Source organism: Ambystoma mexicanum, chromosome 10 (assembly GCF_040938575.1).
Source record: "Ambystoma mexicanum isolate Mex_15411 chromosome 10, UKY_AmexF1_1, whole genome shotgun sequence".
NCBI classification, from domain to species: Eukaryota; Metazoa; Chordata; class Amphibia; order Caudata; family Ambystomatidae; genus Ambystoma; species Ambystoma mexicanum.
The window spans coordinates 1,503,281,803-1,503,301,774 of record NC_090932.1 but is presented as its reverse complement, the minus strand read 5'-3'; the positions used below and the strand labels follow the sequence as shown (position 1 = coordinate 1,503,301,774).

The 19,972-nt window shown below is 47.4% G+C and overlaps 1 protein-coding gene across 12 annotated transcripts in view; it reads left to right on the top strand.

The window, feature by feature from the left end:
- Positions 1-19,972, top strand: part of PITPNM2 (phosphatidylinositol transfer protein membrane associated 2) — a 1,944,277-nt gene that overhangs the window by 990,584 nt on the left and 933,721 nt on the right. For all 12 annotated transcript variants that reach the window (XM_069619654.1, XM_069619653.1, XM_069619649.1 and 9 more), the window contains one exon: positions 12,904-13,118. In XM_069619654.1, coding sequence (XP_069475755.1) covers positions 12,904-13,118 — 215 coding nt within the window. The remainder of the gene's footprint in view (positions 1-12,903; positions 13,119-19,972) is intronic.

Genomic DNA, 19,972 nt, shown 5'->3' with positions numbered 1-19,972 from the left:
AGTGTAGGTCAGGGTAGAACGATAAGGTAGGCTGCTTTACTCATAATGTAGGTCAGGGTCAATGGATACAGGTTATTGCTTTATGCATTATGCAGGTTGCAGGCCTTTCAATAAGGGAGACTGCTTTACTCATAATAGGGCAGGGTCAATGGATATAGGTTTTTGCTTTGTTGATAATACAGGTTAGGGACCTTGGATAAGGGAGACTGCTTTACTCATAAATGGGCAGGGTCAATGGATACGGGTAATTGCTTTACTCATAATGTATGTAAGGGCTTTGGATGAGGGAGACTGATTTACACACACCATAGCTTAGGTCAGTAGACAAGGCATCTGGCTGTACTTATGACATGGCCTAGTGACAGTAGCAGCTGTGGAAACCTCGGTCTGCTTGTTTCCACGGCAGTCAGTGGCATCAGGCCCTGAATAACAATGGCAAGGAAGTCATTCAAGAACAAGTAAATATTGTTACAGGGCAGTGCTGCCCTGCGATTGGCTGGAATCCGTACCAGGCACGTTTACAAAACAATAAAAGCATGTTATGTGACCACAAGGAATGATGACACAACACTCTTGGTTCGTATTGTTCTCTTACGAATGATGTTTGAGTTGTGGGCTCATTTTGTGCCCACTTAAATGACTTGTTTGGGGACAAACATGGCGTGCTCTTCTTTCGATGCACCAGTCTTTCTTGTTTGACTGCACACCCTGTGTGTATTGGCTTGTATCGGTTATGCCACCTCATCTCGTTCCACTAAATGTGATCAACCATTTCAGGGCTGCGAATACAATGGAGCCTTTACTTTTCCTTAACACTAGTGCAGAGTTTTGGGAGAACTGTCACTGTGATAGCACCAGCATCAGAACTCCCTCACGTATTGCAACATAATGCGCTGAGATCCGCCTTTAACATACCAAGGTCACACCATATATCAGAAACTACTAGACGCAATGCCTGTTGGCTTTCGGTCAAGAACAGAATGTCCTTTAAAACTCTCTCACTCACTCGCAAGTGCCTATCCAATTGAGCACCTAAATATCTGTCAGGTAGATGCACCATAAACCAACCCACCCGGCCTACCAGAGCCGCTCAGCTACATTGCCTCAGAGTCCAGAGATTTAACCTACAGAAATCGGGGGGCAGTAGCTTCCCCGTCCTAGCTTCCAAATTATGGAATACATTACCTACAGCTCTAAGAGTAGGACCTCATTTTCCCGATTCAGGACTCAAGTAAGAAATTGGCTCACCACTCAGGATAGTCAATACATTTCCTATCCTCCTTGGGACGTACCAGATGGTCCCCACTTTATTGCACCTATCGTTGCATAGTTCAACAATGTTTCCACTTCTACATTACTGTAACCTGCTTGCTTTGATGTAGCTCTCTGTGCATAACTGTTATGCCTACCACATCCTGACGCTTGTATTATATTGTATCTTGTTGTTATTACCATTTGTGTAACCTTGTTATGTATCTTAAGCAATGCGCCCAGTTACCTGAAGGTTAGGGGCGCTATACAAATAAACAATTAAATTCAATCCAAAGTACAAACTGGAGAAGTCCCACTTGCTTCCACACCAACTCGGGATGCAGCATCTCATCCGCAGGTTCTGTTATCACCTCTACACTGAAGACAGTCAGTCCTTTGGGCTTCATTACAAGTTTGGCTGTGCGGTAAAAAAGTGTTGGTAATTCCATCACTGCCACTATTTTGGGTGGTAACGGAATCACTACTGTTATTACCGCACTTCCTAATTCCGAGTTTGACATTGAAGGGGAGGATGGACCTCCAGCATCGTGCTGTAGGCAAATCCTCCTCTATAATGCCAAAAATCTGCGGAATTACTTTGGCGGATTTACCACGTGAAGTCATTTTGCCAAAATCCCCATGGAGTCCGCTGGTCTTCAGAAATGGGGATTAATGCTGCCCTTCCACCCCTCATAATCAGAGTGGTAAACTCACAGGACCGAGTGGCAGTAACAGTAAATTAGGGGTCATTACGAGTTGGGCAGTGCGGGTAGAATGCAGCAGTATTACCATATACTGCCACATTACCACACGGTCCAACTATAAATTGGGTGGAAAGGCTTTCTGCCCATATTTGGTGGAATTACTGCAGCGATAATTCTGCTGAAAATGCCCCATTGAGAGCTAGGCACTTAAAAAATGGGGATTTACACCGCCTCTTGTAATCCAGCGGTAATACCGCCGGACCGAGTGGCACTAACGGTAATTCTGTTGGGCGGTATTCTAGTGGATTTACTGCCGGAATACCGCAAAACTCGTAATGACCCCTTGTCTTTTCCTCCTCCCTATTGAGTTCAGTCTCAAGCTCTGGCTTTGCTTTTACGTTTTGATTTCCTCTGTATATTTCATCCATATAAGCGTATTCCTTCGCTATTAATTAACCCCAGTCAATCGTAGGTGGTTTCATGCGCCTACCCATCTTTCTGTGTGGAAAGGGTTGGATGTGTTGTGCCTTATTGTATAGCTCTGTGAGTTAGGTGCTCACTGCTGGTGTGCAACCTGCAGCTCAGAAGTTTCAATCTTACGTATTTAATTTTTTATTTTAATTCGTCAAATGGTAGATTACATAGAAAACAAAACAGTTAGTGCAGGTTATCAAGTTGGCAAACAGAATCTAATAGACAATAAAAGTTCCTCAAAGGCAAGCAGCAAATAAATTAAATAAAGGAAGAGGAGAAAGAAAAAGAAACATTAAGCGCACAGTTAACAAAATAAGTTGCAGTCTTCAAGCATTATCAAGAAATGATCCCCAAATGTCAGTATATGTATCCATATTTCAAATTTTAATCTTGACAGGGTTGAATTAAGAGAGTTGAGTGCTGCTGAACTAGATAATTATGAAAGCTATTCTTTACAGTGCCTTTTACATGGCAAAAGCTGTGATAACAAGCGCTATATGAAAAGGGCATCTTGCAACAGAATTTTTTCAGAGAGCAATAAACCATGTGCACCACTGCCTCGTTCTACATGAATGCCCCAAAACATCAGAAGCAACGAAAAAGCTGGACAACAATCTCCCCCTAGAAACACAAATCCACCCTCTCTACTTACTTTGCTGAATCAGATTATAGAGCATTCCATGTCCCACCCTTGCCTCCTGGCCTGAAAGCATGATGATCTCGAAACGGAGGTTTTATGCTCTAGAAAATACGCCACTACTGTACTTTCTGTGCACCGAATAACATACGCTGCTTATTCCTTCTCCTTCAGCATTTATTTTCATTAAAAATAAAGATGTGGACTCAAGACAGTGGGCCTCATTACGAGTTTGGAGGTAGCCATGCCCTTAACAAGGGCATGTCTGCCTCCAAACCCGGGTCCGGGTCCGTGTTCCTTGAATGGGGAGATACCGGGCCATTCTGACCTTGGAGGGCCTGGTATTTCCCCATTCAGGGAACCTGGACCATCCCCATCCCCATAGGGCTCAATGGGAATGGGGAGCATGCTAACAACGGGCCCGGTAATGACAGGCCCGTTGTTAGCATGCTGGCCCTCTCGCGGGACCCGCTTAGGATATCTGGTGAAACCAGACGTCCAGAGCGGGTCCCGGGTGTGGACCTCGTAATAGGGCGGGAAGGGGTTATCGACTCCCGCGCCTTTACCGGCGCCGTTAACCCCTTACCGCCCACCTCATAATGAGGCCCATTGTTTTATTTGTACTGAAATGCTACCTTTTCTTCTATTTAGTATTCTGGTGTATGATTTGGTGCCTTTTTGATTAATTCAGTCTTAATGTACTTGTTATGTAGACTTGGAAGATAATACATTGCTGTCTTTAACGTAATGTCAATTCAATTGAATAATGGAAACATATTAAACATGTAAACACTGATACAAAAGTCTGCATGACTGGTTATTGTCAATTTCAGCTTGGCAAAATGTTGCTTGTACATATTTTTGATGAAACAATGAAGAATACCCAGGCTTATAGCGCTGGGAGTCTTGATTCCATTAAAGACACAGAGGCGAGCATTATGCCTGAACTCTTTAATGCTACTCTTCCCAGCAGCTTTTTGAAATCTTCACTTTTTGTTTTACACATTTCTTTTAATTTTTTTCAACAGTAAAACAACCAACTAAACTAAACTTCCACTACACGGGACTACAAATCCCCAGAAGTCCACAGTATCCTGTAGTTTTGTGTCCATTTTATTCTAGCCAATCCTGATCCAGCACACTCCTTATGTCATGTCCTGTCTGTGTCTCCTCCTGTTTCTTTGGTGATCCAACAAGTAACAGTCCAACCGAATAACATCACTCCAATTCGCCCTCAACATGGACTCCATACAAACAACGGAACCTGCACCTGGTGCCCGCATAACCACTCCAGCAAGACTTACAACAGCTCTGAAGAAGCCCTCCGATCATTTGCTTTTAAAATCCTCACCTAGGAAGCAAGCAGACACACAATTAGGGAGGGAATACGCAGCAGTGAAAGAAATCACATTACAAAGTATCATACAGAAGTCATGAACAGCAATACAACTCATATTTGCCCACCCTGCGTTATGTACGGCGGGATAATGCTCACCTCCACATCTTTAATAGAATCAAGACTCCCAGCGCTATAAGCCTTGGTATTCTATGTCAAGTCCGGAGGTGAGCATTTTGCTTGTTCAAAGCTATCCAAAACCACTGCAGCCACAGACGATACTGGCTTAAAATAATAGGTCTTAAATGTCGCTTCTGTAGACCAGCCCGCGGACTTCAAAATATCATGCAGAGATGCTCCTGCAGAGAATGGTTTGGACGTCATTGCACCTCCGACGGAATGGGCCCCAAACACCCTCAAACCTATGCCGGCTAGTTGCATGACTTCTCTCCCCCACCTGGCTATGGTGGCCGAAGCCACCGCATGTTATGGCTTCCTACCCCCAATGACAAACTGCTGCACCCCTCGAGGTCTGACCCCTTCAGTGGCTTTTTCGTAGCCTTTAGTGTATCATAGCCACGCACAATTTGGGCTCATCTGGGAAATACAGCTACGAAATTATCCAGGAACCACTTTTAGTTCTCCTAGCAATATGAAAGGCACCCCTCCCAGGTAGAAAACCTTCCTATTCACGTGGAGTGCCATAACGTTGGACACTCGCCTACATGACACCAAGCACAACAGCATTGAACGTTTACTGGACAGATGATGAATAGACAACTGATCATTGGCCGGCCATTGTTTAAAGAGCCAGAAAACTACCCTTACATCCCAAAGCATGTAATATTCGGCCTTGGAGGGCTTGCAAATCTTCACCCCTCGCAAGAGTCTAACCATGGCCAGGTTTTCCCCGATTGGCATTCCATCACATTCCAAATGGCCACCGGAAATAGCTGACCTGTAAACTCCTAAGGTGCGGAAAGCACGCACATCCTGGGACAACTCTGCCAAAAGGTTTAGGACCTGAACTATAGATGCAGAAACGGGATGGACGCGTTGCCTTGAGCACCATTCTTCCTACCTGGCCCAAGCAGCGTCATAGCTCCTAAGGGTGGAAGGCGGCCATGAGTCTCTGATCCAATCCGCAGCGGCTCTGGAAAGGCCTGGCAAATCCCAGCGTTGCCTGAAATTCTACTTGCCAATAGTTGCAGCGCTTCTGCCAGAACCAGGGGGTGTTCTCGACCCTCCGAGCTGTTCAAAAGATTAAGCCGACATGTAATCACCCTCGGAAAATCAGAGGAGAGTGCCATCAGAATCGGAAACCATACCTGCGACTTCCACAAAGGCACTACAATCACCTTCTCCACCTGCTCCCTGCCGACTTTTGCTAGACTCCTCGCTAGCATAATGAACGGGGGAAAGTTGTAGTGTAGCGGTAACATCCAACTGTGGAGGAAAGCATCCGTCCCCAGTGCCCCCGGGTCCAATCTCCAGCTGAAGTACCTGGGCGTCTGTGCGTTCAACTTGGCGGCAAAAAGATCTATGTCTAACGGCCCCCAGAGGTCCTTTAGCTCTCTAGGTAATAATGCCAGAAGTCTTTCACCATGTCTACTAGCATTTTCGATCGAGTTCCCCCTAGCTTGTTTATGTATTGCACTGCTGAGATGTTGTCCATCTTCAGCAGAATGCAACAGTTCGCCCCCTCTTTGGCAAACACTCTCACTGTGAATGAACCCGCTACCTGTTCTAAACAGTTTATGTGTAGGTTCAACTCATATGCGGACCACTTTCCTCCTGTCTACAACTGACCGCACCTGGTGCCCCAACCGGACCTGCTTGCGTCCAATTCTATCACTAATTCTAGCACGTCCCCGAATATGGCCCTGCCGTTCCAGGCCTCCATGTTTTCTAAGCATCAGTTCAACTCTGCTTTGCTGCCTTTGTCTAACAGGACATACTGGTGATACCTCACTCCCTCCTGCAGATGCCTGATTTTTAGCCTCTGTGGCCTGAATCGAGGTTGCTAGAAGCTCCCCAATCCTCGATAGATACCGAAGCGAAAAATAAATCTTCTTTATCACCTTCATTTTTTGCTGCAGCAACTCCAAAGTGGCTTTTCTGGTGTCTACAACAAATCCCAGAAACTCCATCCGCTGCTTCCGAACCAGCTCTGATTTCTCTTGGTTGATCAGAAACCCCAAAGAGGTAGCAAGGCACTCACCCACTGCACCTGACTTGCTAGCATCGCCTTGTCCTGAGCTAGGATCAGGATGTCGTCCAGGTAAATTATAATCCTGATCCCCCTGCCTCTAATTGCTTCTGCCACCGGTCTCATGACCTTGGTGAACACCCAGGGAGCTGATGCTAGTCCGAAGGGGAGGCAAGAAAACTGCCAACTATGACCCCTCCTCCATAGGAATCTGCAGAACCGCCTGTGGTCCTGGGCTACTGCGATGGTCAGATAAGCGTCCTTCAAGTCGAGCTTTGCCAGCCAGGCTGCTCTGCGCAGGAGGTCTCTGAGGAGGTGTATTCCCTTCATCTTGAAGTGTCTGTAGACTACACACCAAAATTACTAACACTTGCAACGTTTGTCGCACCAATCAGGATTCGAAACTGAGGTGTCCCAATGATTGAGCTGCACAAAAGGGGACACAAGGATAGCGTCACGGTCTATCTAAGGCTGCCTATGTCCCGCTAATGCTAGTTGTCACTGGTGCTGCGCTTATCTAACAGCAGACAGGATAAGAAAGAAAAACAATCTTAACGTTCTGCAGCTCACCTAAAAACTCTGGGTCAACCTCTTGTCCATCTACGCCATGCAGCTCAACAAACTACTCTGGGTCAACCTCTTGTCAACCTCTTGTCCTTCTCCGTCATTCACATCTGAGTATCTATACAAAATGTGAGAAAGCCCAGGCAGTTAAAACACAAGTTCAGTTTGTCTATTAGCAGCAATGAAACAATTTTAATGACCTATAGACCAACTGAGTATATCCCATTTTTATGTGGAATATAACGAAAATAGTTTTAAAAAAACAATTAAAAAAAACACCTAAATTGCTGAATACAACATTCATGTCAAATTTGTTAGTGAAGACCAAAATAGCGATCACTTTCTGGCGTCAGCCCCTGTGATTCACAAGGGGACCAGACTGAGAGTGAAGCGAAACTGTGTAAACGTGGTAGTACCCTTACCCTCCTCGCAGTTTGTAGTCTAAAAACGGTGAGGAGGGTAAGGGTACTACCATGGTTAGACAGACAAACTGAACTCGTGTTTTAACTGCCTGGGTTTTCTCACATTTTGTATAGATACTCAGATGTGAATGACGGAGAAGGACAAGAGGTTCACCCAGAGATTGTTTTTTCTTTCTTATCCTGTCTGCTGTTAGATAAGCACAGCACCAGCGACAACTAGCATTAGCGGGACATAGGCAGCCTTAAATAGACCTTCACGCTATCCTTGTTGTCTCTTTTGTGCAGCTCAATCATTGGGACACCTCTGTATCCGAATTCTGATTGGTGTGAAGAATGTTTCAAGTGTTAGTAATTTTGGTGTGTTGTTCCTTTATTGTGTAAACAAATTGCTAGTCGGGATCAACCTTGAATACTTGGTTTTGAGGCACCCTTCTGTGACTTGTGTCTGTAGACTAACCAGCTGTTGAGCTCCTTCAAGTTGATGACTGGTCTCGATTTCCCTTTCCTGTGTACCAGGAACATATTGCTGTAAAACCCTCCCTGACTCGGCAGGCACCATTCTATCGCTGCCTTCTCTAAGAGACCGCTAAGCTCTGCGTTGAGGAGTCTCTTATCCTCCCTTGCCATCTTGAGTTGTGCTGGGACGTGGTTCTATTGCGGTAAGCTCACAAACTCTAGCTTGAAGCCTGCCACTGTCTGCAATACCCGAGAATCGCCTGATAGCGCTTGCCATTTGGCCATACATAGCAATGCCTGCCCCCTGACCCTGGGGTAACGCTTTCTTTGCGCACTTAGTGCTGGTGGCATTTTGTTGCCTGTAGCCTCCGCCTTCTCTGCAACCATACGTGCTGCTGCCGATAGAGGGGAAAAAGGCATGTGTTGCCTACTCTCCCAGTACTGTGCTCTCGTTCCATGGGGCCTTCTTGTTGAGCTGAAACGACCGGCCGAATGGCCCCTGTGTCGGCCGGTCTCCACGAAAACCCATCCAGGGAAATGTTTCCGAATGGACGAATGCGCCACAAATTCAGACATTTCTTTAGCGAAGGCTTCTCCGAAAAGCATACCAGGTGCAGATTCACCCACCTCATAGTTGGCAAGATCTCCCAATTTGCTGTCTATTTTCAGCAAAATACTGGGCCGTCTTTCAGAAGAGGGTTCACAACTGGTGTTACCCAGAAAGCATACTGCCCTCTGCTCCCAGTTGGCTAGGGTGAATGTGTCTATGGTTTTGCCTGTGTCTTTGGCCCTCTCCACTAAGTCCATAATTTTTGGCTCGTCAACTCCTCTCCTGATGTCTTTCATGGCTTTGGTAACAAAGGTGACCATTTTGGCATCTAGCTCTGGTGTCTCCATCACCTTTATTGATTTTATTTTATTGTATTTTTATAACACGCTCAATACATGAGGTCGGTTTCTAAGCGTGGATCCGGGATCCGAACCTCTGTTGCTCTGCTTGGTCTTGCTTCCAAGACCAGCACGTTGCCCCTGTGCTATCCTCCGTTCACCTTGCTTGGAAGGTTTGGCCTGAGGCATTCCGCCCTCATCCCTCATCCTGAACCGCACTTCTTTCTCGAGCGGCTTCCTTATACGATGTGCCATATATTGGGCCACCCTGGGGGAGGGCAACCTCTCGGTCGAGTTAGGGTGCATGATGTTGTTGGGGTCGAACATGTCTCCCATGTCCTCCCCTCCACAAGACTGACTTTGGCCAGTTGAGGCTTCTTAGGCTCATTGGCGACCCTGCCGCTAAAAATTGTGCTGCTATCGTCCACCTCATCTTCATCAGATTGGAGATCATCTCTGTCTCCCACCTCTTCTTCGGTGGTTGCATCGCCATCCTTTGCTGCCTCTTTATTCTTCCCTACTGGGGTAGGGGGTAAGAGGTTCGGCACTTCCATCTTTCCCAGGAAAGCATTTTTCAACTTTGCAAAGGGATCAGCTACCTCCTGGGGCGTCTGTTGGGCTACAACCGCTTGGCCCGAGGGGGGGAGGTAGAAGAGTGGGGGCTCTTGCATGCATAATCCTCCCTCTTAGATACACCCCCTTTCCTGGGTTGTTTACCTGAGATGCCAGGGCCAGGACTGAGCTCTCTCTTTCTCTTCTTAGGGACCATGCCCTTCGCAGCCAGGAGAGATTCTAATGCCTGGAGGTGCTCTTGGATGGGCTGCACTCCCTATGACACAGCCCCCACCAATGAGTCACCTAGGACTTTCTTACAACTTAGTGACAGGTCCCTGCTGTCTATCTCTGGCTCCTCTTCACTGTAGTCTGGTGAAGTGCTTTCTGGCTCCACTGCACTATAAATTATGTAGTAAATACAGCATTTCTGTGATAATGTTATTTGTGCCTTCATTGCCTGAATGCAGCAGTCTGCTTATACTGGAGAAAGCTACCCTCACGCTCGTGCCTAGCAAATATCCCTGTGGACAGCAGCTGTTATGAATAAGTGCACACCAATGTCCTTTCCGCCTGAATCTCACTCTGAAATCGTACCTTGCATGAGGGATGCGCTCATCGTATCCTACGCAGCATGCACTGCACACCGGCACCTGGAACGCAAGGTCCCTTCCTCTAATGGACTCCTCTGAGTCAGAAAGGACCTTGCGCTCACTGCGGCAGAGTGCAGCTAAGCATCGGGGAGTGCCCGGTTACCCGGCGGGAGCAGGATGCCTCTTCTATTAGAACGCTGCTAATACAGCATGTGTCCACTGCCGTCCGTAATAATGTTAAAAAGCAGCAAAAACTGTCCTCGCAGGAAAGTGGTCTATAGGTTATACAGTGTAATAATTTTCTGCAACCTCACTTACTCAAAAGAAGAAAAGATAAAGAGAAGGGATCACTATTGGCTGGATGCTCTAGTCACTGTCTCAGATAGTGTCCTATCCTAAGCTATTTGCTCAACGTAAAATATCATACATGTTAACTGCAGACATACATTTAAGTTAACCATTCTTGCCATTTTATCCAATTCTTTGGACATAGAACCTAATAATAGAAAAACAATTTCATAGTTTATTGCTAAAAATATCATTTTTTCACAAGCTCAGATTTACACGTATTTCATTAATAAAACACACATCATAATTATACAGAGTCCAACCATAATGACTGGTATCAACAAACAAAAAAAGAAGAAAGGCAGCAATCAACATGGGGACTCCCTGCGAGTCAACATATTCCTACATAGAGGTTGCTCTCCATTAACTCCTACAAGTCTATTTATTTCCAAATGAAGCATCAAATTCCAACAAAATGATAATTCATTCATTTGAGAACAATGTCGCACTGGTTATTTTGACTCTACTTCAATTAAAGAGTTAGGATAGTCCCACAACATCATTAATGTCCAATTGCTTTTGTAGACCTTTTCATTTCGTGTGCGATCAATGTCTCACTATTCTTACAACTCTACCAAGGGTCTACGTATCCTGCCTAGTTGGAGATTCAAAATGGCGTGGTGGAATATGTTTCGGCGTGTAGGTCAAAATGGCCACCTTCCTCAGGTCCAAAAGTCAGATATAGTGCAGCTAAGCATCGGGGAGTGCCGGTCACCCGGGAGGAGCAGGATGCCTCTTCTATTAGAACACTGCTAATACAGCGTGCATCCACTTCCCTCCTTAATAATGTTGGCAACAAACTGAAAGTCTCAGTTCGGGCCGGCGGCCATCACCTGCAATACTGTTATGAAAAACAAGCACTGCGGGCCGGTGGCCATCGCCCGTAATCACGTCTTGAAGCAAACACCCCCAATTAGGTTACAAGATCGCGTTGGGTAATAAGGGCGCAATTTCATGTTGCGTGGCTCGCACTCACTATAAAAATGGGATGTGTTTCAATGGCCTTGCGCTTACTAGCAAGATTGATCTGATGCTAGTAGAAACGGAAGCTAAAACACATAGGTTGGAAAAACAGTACGCCCAACTTCAGATTGATGGCTGTACCATCGAGTTAAAAAAGAAGGTAAAAACTCTCTGGGTTTACCTTGACTGCAACAGAACATGAAAGCTAAGGTTAGCAGTCTGGTAGCCTCAGCTGCATATTATATTAAGCTTTTATCCCATGCGCTGCCTTTTCTCTCCAAAGCAAGTCGGGAAACTTTGGCACGTGCTTTAATGGGATCAAGAATCGATTATTGCAGTAGCCTATTGATTGGCGTACCTAAGTGTGAGGTTAATAGGCTACAGGTGATGCAAAATAATGCAGTTAGATTATCGTGTACCGTAGGAAAAGGGACCACATCTCGGATGCAAGAAGGGATCTACATTGGCTCCCGATCAATGAACGAATTTGCATTCGGTTTATGGTAATCACACGCAAATGCCTGAACAATACAGCACTGGCATATCTTAAAGACAAATTACTACTAAAGGCCAGTAATCACAATGTAAGATCCAATAATTGTTTTCAACTAAAAAATCCTGCATGTAAGATGACTCAAGTGAAAAATTGAGCTTTCCGCTCTGCTGCACCAGCTTTATGGAATGGACTACCTCTTGGTTTAAAAGAAGATACCTCTATTAAGGTTTTCAAGAAGCAACTGAAGACTTTCTTGTTTAACTGATGAGACTCCCCTCTGTGTTTGACTTTCACCGCTGCCATTTCTCTCTTGCTACTAGGTTACCTGTTTTTGTTTGTGTCTTGTTTGTTTAGCGCCCTTAAGCCTTCGGGTCAGCGGCAGCCCTATTTAAGTCATTAAAGTAAAGTAAAGTAAAATAACAGTGAGATTCCCCACAATCAGGCTAATAACTAATGAACAGTTATCAAGCCTAAACCCTAAACAAATTACTCATATAAAGACATATATATGACTGGGAGACTTATCTGCTTCGATGAGCAGCAAAGGAAGAGGAGGAGGTCCAGACAGGACATGACATGAGGAGTGTGCTGGATCATGATTGGTTAGAAACAAATTGACACAAAACTACAGGGCACTGTGGATTTCTGGGGATTTGTAGTTTTGTGTAGTGGAAGTTTTGTTTAGTTGTTTGTTTTACTGTTGAAAAAAAATAAAAAAATAAAAGTGTAAAACAAAAAGTGAAGATTTGAAAAAGCTGCTGTGAAGAGTAGCATTAAAGAGTTCAAGCATAATGCTCGCCTCTGGCCTTGACATAGAATTCAAATATAAAGTCTGCATATTTTTGCTAGTGAGAAAATCTGGTCTTGTTTGCACCCAAATATTACAGAAGAATTTTCTAGACTATCTTTTGATGAATTTGTTCTATGCCAGCACAAACAAGCAATGTACAGGATGTTTTAGAAATAGTTGTTCTTTTTTAATTCCGCTGCTTTCCTTTTTATTCCTTTAGAAAAAAAGCAGAGAGGAGACGTACGGAGAAGGAAGTGGAGTGGAGATTATGGAGAACAGGCCGTATATCGATGGACCCGGTGGCTCTGGGCAGTATACTCACAAAGTGTACCATATTGGTATGCACATACCCAGCTGGTTCCGGTCCATACTGCCAAAGGCAGCATTAAGAGTGGAGGAAGAGTCCTGGAATGCATACCCTTACACACGCACAAGGTGTTGTACTGCTTTCGTTTTTGTAATCATACATGCTTAGTTCGGGATTGGTTTGTTTGTGTCTGTATGTTCACTTAAGACATGCAACGTTTGGCTTTTTAGATGTTTTAGACTACAAGTTCCATCAGACCTAGCCAGGAAAGTCAGTGGTGAGGGATCATGGGAGTAATAGTCCAAAACATCTGTAGAGCCACAGGTTGCAGAACTACTGCTTAATGGGCAATTAAGTAGTCATTTTTTATGTTGTAAATGTAATTTTATCAAGTATTTGTAAAGTGTAGATTTTCTCCTCGTTTTTGTGCTTGCTTTCATTGTGATCTTGCAGATTGCTGTGAAAATGCAGTGGCAGCTCCTGGTCCAGAATTCACTGTTGTTGCAGATGTATCTTTATGTTTCCATGGATTTGAATTTGAGGTGGATGGTTCTCTTACTCAGTTTTGGTTTCCATCACATGGTGTGGTTTGCTGCTTCGTCCTGCCAGCCTCGCTGTGGGTGGAAAAGGTTGTAGTGTGTCCTTTTTAGCGGGATTCCAGCAGTGCTTACATCCGTGTTGAGACCTGCAGGTACCAGGTGGAAATGACGTCACTTAAACAAATGCAGAAAGCTGTTTAGAGAAGCCCCAGTGATGGAGAGGCTCTAGAAATTATACTGGGAAAACAATTGAGCAGAAGACTCAGTATTGCTTTTATTGCAGTCAGGTCAGGGCAGACCAATGCTGCAGCTAGCGCTTGTTGTAATACCACACCATGCCAGTGTACTGTAAACTATTCATTTTAAATGTTGCCACCTATGAGAGCCATAGATGGAGAGTTTAATGATCTCATATAAGCATATAAGTGTTGGGCATCGGTTGGGCCGACTTCTGAGCAGAGGTCTTGTATGGCCTGTAGGCTGACATAGGCTCTGGGAAATGTAGGTTTGAGGACCGAGCTGATCCTCAGGCCATGTCCCACCTTTCAATATGGAACCCTTGTCGTCGTAGCCCTGGTAGATCAAGAATCGACGATGTCAGCAGCGCATACCTCAGCATGTCGACCACCTCAGAAAGAAACTTCGAGACATAAACAGCGCAGCAGCACGGCTGCTGCTCTGGAATGGGTTGGGCACCTTGTGGAGCTGGGCTTAGCTGTGGGCTGGCCTCTAACTCGTCTCCAGATGGAATACGTTCTGAACGGGGGCTCTGGGCAGTGCTGACAACCCGGATGGGCTTCAGGCGAGTCTGAAGTTCAGGTATTGCTAGATTGTGTGATAGGCTGCAAGCTCAGTAGGATTGTTGGCTGGAATTAGCAGAGATGAGCTTCAAGCAGGGTTGTACCTTAGGGTGGGTTCTGGGATGAGCTTCCTACCAGAATTTGCTCCATGGCTGGACTCTGATTTGCGCTTCCTCTAGACAGGGCACATACAGGCATGATAAGCATAAAAGGATGGACTGCAGGCAGTGCTGGGCTCTAGAAAGGTTGGGCTTCTGGGCAAAGATGTAGTATGGCTCTATGGCCTTTGCAAGGTTGAATGGAATGCAGAAAGGACTGATCTGTAGGACTGGGTTCTTTCCAATGTTGGTTGTGGCTTAGCAGAGCTTGTCTCTTAAAAGGGGTGGGACCTGTCCACAGATCAGGTTGTAACTGCCAAGGTTGACTCTAGTCTGATTGGTCTCCAGGTAGGGCCAGGTTCTGGGTAACAAAGTGTGCTATGCTCTTGGTAGCACTGCTGGCTGGTCTCTAGATTGGACGTGGCTCCAGATGAATATGGTACCAGGGATCTCTGTTGGACTGAGTTCTTCGGTGGGCTGCAGGTGGTACTTGAGTGGCATCTGTCAAAGCTGGGCTGCAGAAAAGAATGGACTGTTAACAGGCTGGCACTTATCAGGACATGGTTTCTGAGTAGAACAATGTAGAAAGAAGCTTCCTGGCATCAAAGTAGGGCAGAAAGTCATCAATGGGCACCTTTTTAGTTTGCCTTATTAAGCGCTACCTATATCTGAGCTATAATGGGTGATTGTAGAGGTACGGATTGGCATATTCCAGGCAGACATAGATCCTGGTTATTGTTTGGCTGCTCTGCTTTATGTTAGGTCAACAGACATTTTAGTATGAGCTTTTGTTATAGGTTAGGCAGAGGACATGTACTCTTGCCGAATCCTTCACAAACCACAGTTGCACATTACCAACTATGGTTGACTATTGCTAACGCATGCTTAACCATCTCCAGACCATGATCAACCATCTTCAACCATGGTGAACCATGGTGGATCATGTCTACCGACACCAGACATGGTTGACCACTGCCAACCATGGTCAACCATCACCAACAATCACCGGACCATGGTCAGCCACTGTAAGACTATCGTTAGCCATAACCAAACCATGGTAGACCTTGGTCAAACATCACCAGACCATTGATGACAATTACTAAACATTATCATCCATGATCAATTATCGCCAGACAACGGTCGCCAACCAGACAACGGTCGCCAACCATGGTCGAGCAGAACTAGGCCATGGAATAAAAATGTTATGGGGCCTCATTATAAGGCTGGCGCTCCCGTAATGAAAGGGGCTGGTACGGGTTTTACCAGGCGTCCTTACCGGGTCCCGCAAGGGAACCTCGTAATAGAGCATCCCGTAATGAACAGTGCCGGTCCTGTACCGGCCCCCTTCATTACGGGAGCGCCTGGGTCGTAATGAGGCCCATCATGTGCTCTGTTGGAGACATTTCCTATCTGGCTTCCCCAATGAACTGACCCAAAAAGGCTTTAAGATTGGTATTATTCCCAGTGCAATGGTTGGTGTGTATACTCCACTCCCACAACCCAACACAGATCCTGCTTTCGAATGGATCCTCTTTAATGCAGCCCATTTTGAAAATCATAACTCTGCTGAAAAGGCTTTAAAATGCTGCTTTGCAAAGGAGGGATATCACAGAGGAGTGAGGTGTGTGTGTGTGTGTGTGTGTGTGTGTGTGTGTGTGTGTGTGTGTGTGTGTGTGTGTGTGTGTGTGTGTGTGTGTGTGTGTGTGTGTGTGTGTGTGTGTGTGTGTGTGTGTGTGTGTGTGTGTGTGTGTGTGTGTGTGTGTGTGTGTGTGTGTGTGTGTGTGTGTGTGTGTGTGTGTGTGTGTGTGTGTGTGTGTGTGTGTGTGTGTGTGTGTGTGTGTGTGTGTGTGTCCGCGTGTGTGTGTGTCCGCGTGTGTGTGTGTGTGTGTTAATTGTTCTATGATGCTAGAGCCATCTTTTTGCCTTTAATTAATTATTTCCCAGTTATTTCCCACACACTATGAATGTACACCTGCAAGCTATGATAGTGATTTCTAATAACAGGACACAAGTCCTAAAACAACAAAAATGGGACGCTCTAACATATGTAACGCATAAAAGGCTGGGCTGCAGACAACGGCGCAGGTGACTAGTATGCATGTATTCTGCTGCCCGCGGTCTCTGGCCCAGGCTACTGCTATGCATTCTGCTGCCTGCGGCCTCTGGCACAGGCGACTAGTATGCATGTATTCTGCTGCCCGTGGCCTCTGGCCCAGGCTACTACTATGCATTCTGCTGCCCGCGGCCTCTGGCACAGGCGGCTAGTATGCATGTATTCTGTTGCCTGCGGCCTCTGGCCCAGGCTACTACTGTGCATTCTGCTGCCCGCGGCCTCTGGCGCAGGCGACTAGTATGCATGTATTCTGCCGCCCACGGCCTCTGGCCCAGGCTACTACTATGCATTCTGCTGCCTGCGGCCTCTGGCCCAGGCTACTACTATGCATTCTGCTGCCCGCAGCCTCTGGCGCAGGCGACTAGTATGCATGTATTCTGCCGCCCGCGGCCTCTGGCCCAGGCTACTACTATGCATTCTGCTGCCCACGGCCTCTGGCGCAGGCGACTAGTATGCATGTATTCTGCTGCCCGCGGCCTCTAGCCCAGGCTACTACTATGCATTCTGCTGCCCACGGCCTCTGGCGCAGGCGACTAGTATGCATGTATTCTGTTGCCTGCGGCCTCTGGCCCAGGCTACTACTGTGCATTCTGCTGCCCGCGGCCTCTGGCGCAGGCGACTAGTATGCATGTATTCTGCCGCCCACGGCCTCTGGCCCAGGCTACTACTATGCATTCTGCTGCCTGTGGCCTCTGGCCCAGGCTACTACTATGCATTCTGCTGCCCGCAGCCTCTGGCGCAGGCGACTAGTATGCATGTATTCTGCCGCCCGCGGCCTCTGGCCCAGGCTACTACTATGCATTCTGCTGCCCACGGCCTCTGGCGCAGGCGACTAGTATGCATGTATTCTGCTGCCCGCGGCCTCTAGCCCAGGCTACTACTATGCATTCTGCTGCCCACGGCCTCTGGCGCAGGCGACTAGTATGCATGTATTCTGCTGCCCGCGGCCTCTAGCCCAGGCTACTACTATGCATTCTGCTGCCCACGGCCTCTGGCGCAGGCGACTAGTATGCATGTATTCTGCTGCCCGCGGCCTCTGCCCCAGGCTACTACTATGCATTCTGCTGCCCACGGCCTCTGGCGCAGGCGACTAGTATGCATGTATTCTGCTGCCCGCGGCCTCTGCCCCAGGCTACTACTATGCATTCTGCTGCCCACGGCCTCTGGCGCAGGCGACTAGTATGCATGTATTCTGCTGCCCGCGGCCTCTAGCCCAGGCTACTACTATGCATTCTGCTGCCCACGGCCTCTGGCGCAGGCGACTAGTATGCATGTATTCTGCTGCCCGCGGCCTCTAGCCCAGGCTACTACTATGCATTCTGCTGCCCACGGCCTCTGGCGCAGGCGACTAGTATGCATGTATTCTGTTGCCTGCGGCCTCTGGCCCAGGCTACTACTGTGCATTCTGCTGCCCGCGGCCTCTGGCGCAGGCGACTAGTATGCATGTATTCTGCCGCCCACGGCCTCTGGCCCAGGCTACTACTATGCATTCTGCTGCCTGCGGCCTCTGGCCCAGGCTACTACTATGCATTCTGCTGCCCGCAGCCTCTGGCGCAGGCGACTAGTATGCATGTATTCTGCCGCCCGCGGCCTCTGGCCCAGGCTACTACTATGCATTCTGCTGCCCACGGCCTCTGGCGCAGGCGACTAGTATGCATGTATTCTGCTGCCCGCGGCCTCTAGCCCAGGCTACTACTATGCATTCTGCTGCCCACGGCCTCTGGCGCAGGCGACTAGTATGCATGTATTCTGCTGCCCGCGGCCTCTGCCCCAGGCTACTACTATGCATTCTGCTGCCCACGGCCTCTGGCGCAGGCGACTAGTATGCATGTATTCTGCTGCCCGCGGCCTCTGCCCCAGGCTACTACTATGCATTCTGCTGCCCACGGCCTCTGGCGCAGGCGACTAGTATGCATGTATTCTGCTGCCCGCGGCCTCTAGCCCAGGCTACTACTATGCATTCTGCTGCCCACGGCCTCTGGCGCAGGCGACTAGTATGCATGTATTCTGCTGCCCGCGGCCTCTAGCCCAGGCTACTACTATGCATTCTGCTGCCCACGGCCTCTGGCGCAGGCGACTAGTATGCATGTATTCTGCTGCCCGCGGCCTCTGGCCCAGGCTACTACTATGCATTCTGCTGCCCACGGCCTCTGGTGCAGGCGACTAGTATGCATGTATTCTGCTGCCCGCTGCCTCTGGCCCAGGCTACTACTTTGTATTCTGCTCTCTTCACCCATGTACTGCACTATCGCTGTGATACCCTCAGGTCTGGGCATTTAAAAAATGTCAAAAATTAAATTAAAGTCAATAATATGTGGACAGATTGTGCATGTGACATCACAGGAATTGAACAGATGTTAAAGTGGTACATGCAGATTTCGCTCAATTGGTCTTTCCCAATCGGAGAAAGTGCACAGGAGAAATAAGCATTTGCCTCTTGGAAGATTATTCCTGGACACCCGGAAAATAACCAAAGAGAGGAGCATTGTCTATAATGTTGCTGGCAACACATACAATCTGAGCAACTTTTAGAACTAAAACGTGTGTTTAAATATTCCTTGAAGGGGAAAATCCTAATGAGATATTTCACAGGTATTGTGAGCAGACCTGTATGTGGTCCTGTGGGTGTTTCACCCCTAATCCTGAGGATCTTGGTTTGAAGTCAGGCTTCCACACACTTTGTATCCAGCCGAACACACTAACCATTTGAAAACAGCAAAGCATTGTTTTAATCCCTCAAACACCTAAGAGGGACGTCACCAGCCAGCCATCCATGGCTATAATGGATGCTAAGGCTAACGAGGGACCTCATCAGCCAGCCATCATGACTGTAGTGGATGCTAAGGCTAACCAGAGGGACCTCATCAGCCAGCCATCCATGGCTATAGGGGATGCTAAGGCTAACAAGAAGGACGTCATCCGCCAGCCATCCATGGCTATAGGGGATGCTAAGGCTAACAATAGGGACCTCATCAGCCAGCCATCCATGGCTATAGGGGATGCTAAGGCTAACAAGAGGGACCTCATCAGCCAGCCATCCATGGCTGTAGGGGATGCTAAGGCTAACAAGAGGGATGTCAGCAGCCAGCCATCCATGGCTATAGGGGATGCTAAGGCTAACAAGAGGGACCTCATCAGCCAGCCATCCATGGCTATAGTGGATGCTAAGGCTATCAAGAGGGACGTCATCAGCCAGCCATCCATGGCTATAGTGGATGCTAAGGCTAACAAGAGGGACCTCATCAGCCAGCCATCCATGGCTATAGTGGATGCTAAGGCTAACAAGAGGGACCTCATCAGCCAGCCACATGACTGTAGTGGATGCTAAGGCTAACAAGAGGGACGTCATCAGCCAGCCATCCATGGCTATAGTGGATGCTAAAGCTATCAAGAGGGACGTCATCAGCCAGCCATCATGACTGTAGTGGATGC